The sequence below is a fragment of the Mustela nigripes genome, chromosome 6 (assembly GCF_022355385.1).
Source record: "Mustela nigripes isolate SB6536 chromosome 6, MUSNIG.SB6536, whole genome shotgun sequence".
NCBI lineage: Eukaryota > Metazoa > Chordata > Mammalia > Carnivora > Mustelidae > Mustela > Mustela nigripes.
Genome location: NC_081562.1, coordinates 9,144,698 through 9,154,523, shown reverse-complemented (window position 1 = coordinate 9,154,523; position 9,826 = coordinate 9,144,698). Strand labels below are relative to the sequence as shown.

General features: G+C 56.0%; 1 protein-coding gene across 3 annotated transcripts in view; it reads right to left on the bottom strand.

Moving 5' to 3' along the window:
• CBX7 (chromobox 7) overlaps positions 1 to 8,497 on the bottom strand; it is a 20,500-nt gene extending 12,003 nt beyond the window's left edge. The window contains exons 1-2 of one of the 3 annotated variants that reach the window (XM_059401990.1): positions 8,218 to 8,497; positions 6,011 to 6,054 (exon numbers count right to left, since the gene is read on the bottom strand). In XM_059401990.1, coding sequence (XP_059257973.1) covers positions 6,011 to 6,054; positions 8,218 to 8,286 — 113 coding nt within the window. In that variant the 5' untranslated portion in view covers positions 8,287 to 8,497. The remainder of the gene's footprint in view (positions 1 to 6,010; positions 6,055 to 8,217) is intronic. The other 2 variants (XM_059401989.1, XM_059401988.1) reach the window with 2 other exon arrangements.
• Between the last annotated feature and the right edge of the window lie 1,329 nt (positions 8,498 to 9,826).

The following is a 9,826-nucleotide window of genomic DNA, read 5'->3' as shown; positions in this document are numbered from 1 at the left end:
TGGGGTGCCTGGGTGGCTCAGTGGGTTAAAGCCTCTGCCTTCGGCTCAGGTCACGATCCTGGGTCCTGGGATGGAGCCCCACATCGAGCTCTCTGCTCAGCAGGGAGCCTGCTCCCCCCCCTCCGCCCCTGCCTGCCTCTCTACTTGTGATCTCTATCTGTCAAATAAATAAATAAAATCTTTAAAAAAAAAATAAAAACAAACTTTAGGGGCACCTCCCTGGCTCAGTCAAAGGAGCATGTAACTCTTAGTCCTGGGCCGTGCATTTGAGCCCCATGTTGGGTGTAGAGATTACTAAAAAAAAAAAATAATAAACTTACCAAAAAAAAAAACAAACCCTTTATGATTTCCATAAATGGAAAAACTAGGGTCACTCACCATAAACAGATGCTGATAAATGGAAAATGAAAAGTTTTAAAACACGTACCTGAATGTGTCCGTATATATACATATTCGAATATACAACATACGTACAAACATATAAACACGAGTATGTTCATGTGCATACATGTATATGTACAAACAACACCAAAGCAACGGACTATGATTCTGGCCCAGGCTGCACCCAGCTCTGCTGGGCAACAAGGGAGGTGAACAGGAATCATCAGGAAGGTGTTAGGAGGCAGGAAGAGGCTGGGTAGAGACCCTGCTCCTGCTGTCTCCTAACCCGCTGAGCTAAAACCTTCATCTTAAACTGACAGCCACCAGTAGTCCAATCCGGATTCGAAGAACAAGCTACCGGAGGACAGAATCCTTTCCTCCTTCCTTACACCGGCACTTCCTCACACCGACTTTGTGTTGGCCCCGTGTCAGGCTCTCTGTGCACTCAGCAACAAAGGTCTGAGCCCTGAGGACCTCACAGTCCCTACCCAAGTGCCCCATGCCCAGCCTGATCAGGCACAATCACGCCTCCCTTCTACAGGCTGTGCTCTCCACCTGAGGGCCAGTCCCTCCATGATCTCCTCCTCATCCTTTAAGAGCTTCCCCTGACAGCCTCCTCAAGCTCCCTGCAGAATTCACCCTCCCCTCTGCTGCTCTCCACAGCCTGGTGCATTGACACCTGCCAAAATTTCTGATGAATCCAGCTGGCATCCTGGCAGGCAGACTGCAAGCCCTCTCCAGGGTGCCCAGCCTCACACCCTGGGTGCTCTGGGAATGATATTGAAGCCACTGCAGAGTTCTGTTCACCCTAAAGAAAGGTTAAGAGTGAAACGGGTTTTTCTGATACTTTGCATACAGCCCAAAGTATAAGCAACCAGAGACTGGCAGAGACTCCAGAACTTCCTCTTGCAAAACAAAGGTTAGATTTCTTCAGCAGTAACGAGTTACAAGAAAGGAGGAATTTTGTGTTCCTCCTGTCTCTGCCTCGCCCTCTCTCCTCTAGCTGTTAAGATGTCTCTACAGTGTTCCAGTCTTCTCTGTCCTGCCCACTTCCCCACTGCCCTGCCCATTTTTTGTTGATGTGGGTGCTGTGTGGTTCCCGGCAAGTCCCTAACCTTCGCTGGACCTCAATTTCCTCATCTTAAGAATCGCCACCATCACCATCATGGTAAGAGCACCACTCACTGCCGGGACTCATCTATTCCTCATAAAACCCCCATAGGGTAGGTTACCCTATTTAAAGATGAAGAAACAGGCACAGAGGTAAGCATCTTGCCAAGGTCCCTGAGACAGTAAGTGGCCCGTCTGTGGTTGGAACTGTTGAATCTTGGCCACTCTCTACCTTTGGGTCTCTCACTTGTCACTCACCGGTCTGTGATGTTCTTGGGAGACGGAGAGTGCCTGACTATGTCCTGACTATGTCCTATGACCGGGACCTTGCACACAGTGGGTGCACAGAAAGGCTCAGTAGATTCAGGGGGAATTGTTACAGGGCCAGGAGGCGTGTTAACAGGCTCAGACTATGTAAGCAGCAGGAGGGCTGGTCCTGCTCCATGCTGTGGGAGAGGAATGGTTGGAAGTCTGCACTACGGTCTCAATTCTCTGGACATCTCCGCCCCCTAAAGTGGAGGCCATTAACACCGCTCCACGATGCGGGGAGCCAGGGGCCACAGCCACTGCAAACGCGCTTTGGGCGCAGGCAAGACCAGAGCGTGCAGCGGGCGGGCGGCAGGGCGGGTGGAGCGAGCAGAGCAACTGGCCGGCAGAGCGGGAACGCAGCGCTCCGTGGGGGGCGGAGAGCCCTACTTTGCCCCGCCCCGCCCCCTGCAGGGCAGCAGCCGTGCGCGCGCACGCACGGAGGAGGGCGCGCCCCGGATTACCAGGCCAGCCAATGGGGAGCGGGGGCGGGGACGGATCGCGCCTGCCCCGAGGTAAACACGGCCACGTGACCGACCGCCCCGCCCCCGAGACCTGGTAAACAGGCTCCCGGCCGCCCCGCCTGAGCCGCGCTGCGCAGGCTCCCGCGGCGCAGGGGGCGGGGTCCCCCAAAGCCAGGCCCGCCCCAGTCCCCCCAGGCCGATTTAAAGCTCCCCAAAATGAGAAGCAGCGCGACGCGCTCAGGTCCGAGATTGAGGGGCGGGGCAGTGCGCAGGTTAGTCCGTTTACTCATCCGTGAAGTGGGACTACCAAAGGTCCCTGTATTGGGGGCTTCAGTGACCATTAGATGTGCTCAGCCACGTGAAGCACTTAGCTCAGTGTGATACATAATAAAAGCAAATACGCGTTAATTAAATCAGTAACAATGGAGTGCGAAAACCTGCCAGGCCAGAGCCCTGGACTCTGCTGCTGCTGCTGCCCAAACCCAGCGTTGAAAGAGGAAGACGCGCCTCCTCCGTCCCTGGCACAGGGTTATGAAACTTTTGTCTCAGGCAGCCTTCCACAGGGTCCTGTGAGGCTATGGTCTTACTTTACAGGTGGAGAAATGGAGGTGCAGAGGTAGAGGGCTTTGTAAAGCTACAGAACTAGGGTTCAAAGGCAGCCTGGTCTGGCTCCAAAGCCTAAGCACTTCCTTCTGAATGGTCAAGAGAGGAACAGGCAAAAGATCCTCAGTTGCAGAGCTGATGGTGTATCACAAGCTCTAGTCCCCGAGCCCTGGGATCAGGCAAACCATAGTGCAAATCATCCCAGTTGTATTTGACCCTGGGCACAGACTCCTCTGCTAGATTTCTGTGTGCCCATCTGTAAAATGGGTTGCCAAGAGGCAATTAAAAATGGGCCAATGCCTGACTCATACAAGGTGCTTATGGATTAGCAGCCTGCTATGGCCACTGACAATATCATTACCAAATCTCCACGGAGGCAGTCCTCCCTAAAAGATGGGGTCGTATTCACAAGTGGGAAAAGAAGCAAGGAATGCATTTCCAAAGCAGGAACGGCAGTCCTGGGCAGGCAGGGTATCTGAGGGTCTGTATGGGTCAGAGAGCCTGGAACTAACGATTTGACATCCTCTGCCCTGTGCCCCCAGCCCCTCCCTGGGCAATTTGCTGTACCTTCCAGAACAAACAAGATAGCTCCTCTGCCCCATCTGCTGGGGAGGAAGGGCAGTCATTTGTCTGCAGCTGCGGACAGAAAATGGGCAAAGCATGTAATGATCTAACAGGGGCCTGGCAAAGAGTGAGTATATATCTAAATTATGCTTTCTGATATTTAATATAAGCCTCCTTGATCAGGGAGAGGAAGGTGTTGCTGAGCAGGAGAATCTGACTCTCCTCCCTAACAAGGCTGGCACTACCCTAGCCAAGGCTCCCAGGCCTGCAGGGAACAGCCTGCCCAACGACCCACTCCCCCCACTCTTTCACAGCCTCTTCTCCAAGCAAGGGCCCCTGAGGTGGGGAGGGAGACTAAAGCCCAAGTGGATTACAAAGGAGCCTGGGGTTCTGCTTCTTCCCCTAATTGAACCTATTTTCCTCCCCAGTGAAGTAGGGTGATGCAGTGGGTGGCAGAAGTAGGTACCACACCGTATGGGGTTGGAAGTTATAGTCTTATCATGGTTTCCCCTCTTTGGGCCTCAGTTTCACCATCTGGGACTGACCTAAGCCATCTCTAAGCCTCCTCTGAGCTCCTATGAGGAATGGAATCTCCCAGATCCCTTTCCTGGCTGCAGGGAGACCTAGAGGCTGAGCTGTCTAACTTTGCATTAACAGCAAACATTTCCTAAGTGCCTGGCCATCTGACAATGCACTGGGTACCTATCTCCATCACCCAGTCCTCACAACAGCACTGTGATAGAGGCTTCCTTATTCCGACTTGTAAATCAGGAAGCAGAGGCCCCACCATGTTGGGGACCTGGACAGCTGTGAGCCAGCCAGGAACCCAGGACCAAAGTGCAAGGAAGCCATTGGTACCCCAGATCATCTGGTTCTAGTTCCTAGAACCCCTCCAGGGAGTCACAAGAGGCTGTCACTAGGGCCCACCTGGTGGCCTCAGCATATGACGAAACAAGCAGCATCAGGGCCAGGGGCTCAAGCCAGCAGAAACATGAGGGAGTGCTCTTGGAGTGCTAGGCCCTTCTCTCCTGGCTAAAGCTCTGATAGGCAGACATATCCATGTGGGATTGAAAAAGCAGAAGAAGGAACTTTTCCTTGATAATACCTCTGTTTAGAGAAGGAAATCTTTTAAAAGCTGGGGTCTTTTGAGGAGGAAAAATTGCCAGCAGTGCCTGAAAGGCCGATAGGCTGGTCATTACGCTCCAATGTATTGCCTTCCGGTGCAGAAGCTAAGGGAGAGAGCACACCCAGGGGGTCGGAGCTCCTGCTGCCCACCCCAGGCATCTTCCTTTCCTAGCCCTGCCTCAACTCCTCCTGCTCCTTCACCCAGCCTAGAACGTCACTTCTCATGTGCCCCAAGGAGGAGGGGCTCCTCCTCCAGGTCCAGGGTGTTGGCAGGGGGAGGCAGCAGGAGTAGACCAGCGCATTCTCAGGTTGGCCAGTCTCCAAGCCAGACCTCAGGATGCCTGCAGGTCGCCCTGAACCCCTGCACCCAGGACTTGCACCCCACAAGGGGAAGGAGCGTAAGAGAGGAGAGCTGGGCCTGCCCTCTAGAGTCTATTTTGCAGATCGGGAACCTGAGGGAACACAGGTTGTATTTCTCTCTGCTGTGTCTCCCTACCAGGCCCCCAAGATGCTCCCAGAACCCAGGACCAGGTCAGCTCTCAACACAAACAGGGCAGAAAGCCCCTGGCACACACAGCAGATGCTCTGGGCAACGGGGGTTTCCAGGAGTCAGTCCCTAGCACGGAGGGCAGGGAGGCAGGGCACCCACAAACCAATGAAGAGGCCCCACGACTGGTTCATTCCTTCCCACTGCCACCCCCTTGTTGGGAGGTGATTGGTTAGTAAGAAGGTTCCTGATTGGACCTCAGCAGGAGAGGTGGAGCCACTGGGAGAGGTCCTAGACCCAGCAATCTACCCCCCAACTCTGAGATGGAGGAGTCATAGAGGAGATACCCGAAACTGGGGAGGCCAATTCAAGTCCCACCTCTGCCTCCACTTGCTGTGTGACCTAAGGCAAGGTGCTTACCTTCTCTGAGCATGTGTTCTCATCTTTAGAGATTACCATCATACCTACTTTACAAGGCTGTATGGAAACCTGTTTGGTAGACTGCAGAGTGCTGTCCAAAGGCAAAGTGGGCTTAGGCTCTGGCCCTAGCACTGTGGTACTGCGGATTCATGCCCCACCGGCTAGACTTGTCTTATCCAGTTCCCCAAACCGCACTCAGCTCTGTATTTGCTCTACCTCTGCCTGGCCAGCAGCCATCTCTGAAGCCAAGATACTGGGCCTTCCCCTCCTAGGAGCCAGGAAAAGCCAGAAGAGGGGAGGGGAGGCTCCAGCAAGAAGATGGAGCTCAACCCAGAGGGCAGCAGGAGAGAAGAGTGGGGCCCACTCTGACCCTCATGTCCCTCTAGCCCCTCAGCTGGCAGAGGGGAAACAGAGGCCCAGAGAAGAGGAAGATTTAATCAAGCTTCGAATGCCACTAAAGCAGCTGGAGCTAAAAGCTAGGTGGGAGAGAGGCAAAAGGCAAATGAAGACTGAACAGTTAGGCAGACACAGACACACAGAGGAGCCTTACTTTGGAGGCCATCCTTTCCACTTCACGAGATACTCGACTTTACCCTGGGAAGAGAGAGAAGCAGACACAGTGAGATACACAGCTGCCCCAACAACCACTCACAGGACAGTAAGGCCCAATACTTTCTGCAGACTGATGTTCCCCCAAGACATACACAGCCCAGGGACACTCCACCCCCTGCTCACTCTGCACCAGATCCCCACCAACTCAGAGACACCCAAACTTTGGCTGCTGCATGACTACCCCAGATTGTCCTTCCTGTGAAAGCACAGGAAGGCATCTGGCCCCAAAGATTTCTGGGGCTTCTGTGGCAGCTCAGAGCCCATGTCACACATGGGGAAACTAAGGCCACATGGGGCGTGTATCGCCAAAGATCCAGTGCCCAGAGTCCCAGGGCTAAGACCATAACTCCTCTAACATTTTCGAACAGAAGACTCTCCAAATTCTAGAAAATTCCTCACTGGCATGTTTCCAATGGCTCTAGCCCCACCAGCTGCTTTCCTGGGAGAGGCTGCCTCTGGTCCAGGGGTTGACAGGCAAATGACTTTAGGGCTTTTAACTCAAAAGACCCTGGCAGGACCCCGGAAAAGGCTGACAAAGTCTCCACCTTCAGGAGTGATGGTCTCTTCTCCAGTAGTTAGAAAATAGAGTCTGACCCCTCCCTTCCTCATTGACAGGGGCCTGGCTTTCCAGTCCCACACCATGGGCACCAGAACTCTAAGACCAAGATATGTCACCTCCTCAAAGATGCCCGCCCTGACTAACCCTTCTAACACCATCCCTCCCACCTTCCAGTTCTCCTTCTGCATAGCACACAGCCCCCCCTGGAAGGCATCTGTGTTTATTTCCTTGTTCATTGCTTGTCTCCTCTGCCAGAATGCTGGCTCCATGAGGGAAGGGATGTCTGCTTCCCTGGGGCTTAGAATGGTGCCTGGTACATAAAAGAACCTCAATAAATATATTTTGAGGGAACAGCTGAAGGAATGATGTCCTTCACTTTCTGGCACTACCATAAGGAGGATAACCACTGTATCTGCTTAGGCTACTGTGCGTGGAAAGCACTGGGCTTTGTGGAATAAATTAAAATCGAGGAAATCCTGGAGGAAGGGAGAAGGAGGAGGGGCAGCCCTAAGAGTTCAACCCCATCAGAGCAGAAGGAAGAAAAGCCTCTGGCACACCTCGACCTTCATCCTTGGCTCTCGATGCCAGGACTGAGTTTTCTCTCTCCAAAGATGAGCTAGCCATTAGTCAACTTGAGCTCCTGCTCTACCCCCATCTCCGCCTTGCTGTGTGACCTTGACCAGGTCATTTCCTCTGCCTGGGTCTCAGTCTCTGCCTCTGTCAAACAGGAGCCGGTGACCTCTAAGACCCCTCCCAGCCCTGCCACTGGAGCCTCCCAAAGGGCTGCAGAAAAGGGGAAAAGATGGTGGTGAGCGCCGGAAGGACTTTCCCCAAGGGCTTCCATCCCCCACCTCTCGTCTGAGGAGACCACTCTGCAAACAGGTGCACAGGAAGTGTGAACCCCCGAGGCGCGGGTACCCGAACCCAATGGAACAGATGCCTCTTTCAATTGCAGGGCATGTTTTGGAGGCGAATGGAAGGGGGAGGAGCTTAGAGGATGCCCCAGCGCTGTAGGCGGCTTCACTGAGCTTGGCCGGGCGGGGCTGAGAGTTGGGGTGGGGAAGCCAGAGAGGTGTGCGCTGCAAGACGGGGAGAAAGCCGGAGGTGGGGGTAGAAGGGATCCGAAAAGGTTGAAGTCCAGAGTTAGACCTCAGAGGCAGGAGGCTGAAGCTCCGCCTCCAACTTCAAAGGTCTCGGTACCGAGCCCGGAGTCCTGAGTTCGAGACCCAGCTCCGACGCCAACACACCAGCGAGCCTTTTCCTTAACTTGGGCCTCCATCTCCCCTTATTTAGAATAAGGGGAGGTTGAGGAAGAATGGCGTTCAGGATCCCTACAGTCTGACCCCAACCTCCAGCTCTGGCGGGCTCAGCTGCCTCCAGGATGCCGGGGCAACAACTTTTATTCTACTCGTCCTACAAGGTGGCAGGGGAAACTGAGGCACAGACTGGGGAGACGAGCCCAGCAGCGCGGAGCCGCCTGGGCCCCCGCCCCCACTTTCCCCCTCGCCGCCAGCGTGGAAGGGACGGTGCTGGGGACAACAGGGGACCCCACAGGGGTCCTGGGAGCCGCCCCCAGGCAGCCTCACCTTCCGCACGCGCTTCTTCCGGATGCTCTCCACCGCGAACACCTGCTCGCCGATGGCTGACAGCTCCATGCGGGGCGGCGGGCGAGCGGGCCCGGGGCCGGGCCGGGCCGGGCCGGGGGCGGAGCTGCGGGGCCGCGGCTGAGGCGCGCGATGCTCGGGCCGGCGGGGACCCCGTCACCCTCGCCCGGGCGCGCACGCGCACGCGCACGCGCGCACACCCCCTCGCGCTCCCTCACGCCGCCGACGTTCCATTTTTGAACCTGCGCAACGTTTTCCTCTGCGCGAGCGAGCGAGCAAGCGAGCGCGCGAGGAGGGGGCGGGGCGGGGGCTCGGCTCGCGCCCGGCAGGTCACGCCCCTCCCTCCTGGGCCTCCCCCTCCCCGAGGGCCCCGCCCCGCCCCCGATGGAGCCCCGCCCCGCCCCGCCGCCGAACCGGGGGCCGCGTGCTGCTGCTCCGCGGCGCCGTTCCGCGGGACTTATTTGGCGCGGGCGTCGCTTGGTGTCGGGGCGGAACGAAATCTCAAGACCGAGACGCGTTTCTTAAAACGCTCCCGGTGACTCTGGGAGGCCGGAAACGACACGCCCCGGTTCGACCGATGAGAAACGGGCCGAGCGCGGAGGCCATGTGTCCCCCCTCCCACAGCGAAGCGGGCGGGGCCGGGGCGCGGACCCCCGAGCGGCGGGAGGGCGGGGCCGGCCGAGATTCGCGTCTGCGGACCGAGGCCTTTGGGTCCGGGCTCGGGAGACGGCGTTGTTGGGCCAGTCCTGAGCAGGCGCTTGCATGTTCGTCCGTCCGTCCGTCCGTCCGTCCGTGGGCGGCTGTGCGGAGGCCCCCAGCTAGGCAGTAACTCGCAGCAGGTGTGGCGGGGGCGGGCTTTTCCGCCACGCACTTGGCATTCGGCACATAATAGTTGTCCCACTGTTTGTGGAATGAATGGATCTTGAGGTCCTCGACGGACTCTGCCTCACCCACGCCATCCCCCTTCTGTTTTCGCTCCGGCGCCACCATTCCTGCCCGCTCGGCACCGCGCCCCTCGCGCTCCCACCGCCTACCTGCATGGATCCCAAGTCCTGCCTCCCTGCCCTGCTTCCCTGCACACCCCTCGTCCTTTCCGCGGGGACTGCAGCGACAGCCTCCTCACTGAGTTGCCGCCCCCTCGGAGCCGCGTCCACAGGGTGCCAGAGAGCGCTTTCTCCAATGCAGATCTGACTGGGTCACCCTCGTGCTTAAGCACTTCCCGTAGCTCCTCATTCCCCTCAGAGTAAAGTCCAAACGCCTCTGTCTGGAGCACAGAAAAAAGAAATGATAGATTTACGCTCCACTTTTTATCAGAAGCAACGGAAGCGAGCCAGAAGGCACTGGAATGATTTATCTAATGTCCAGGGAGAAAATAACCATCATCTTAGAATTACGTACCCAGTGCAAATTTCTTTCAAAAAGTATGTGCCCAGTGAAAATATCTGTCCAGGGGGGGAGAAATAATAATATATACAAATGCTAAGACTAAGCCTTTGCCACTCTCAGACCCTCCCTAAAGGAAATTCCAGCGAAAGAACTTCAGACAGGAGGAAGATGATCACAGACAGAGGTCTGATGCAATAGGGAATAA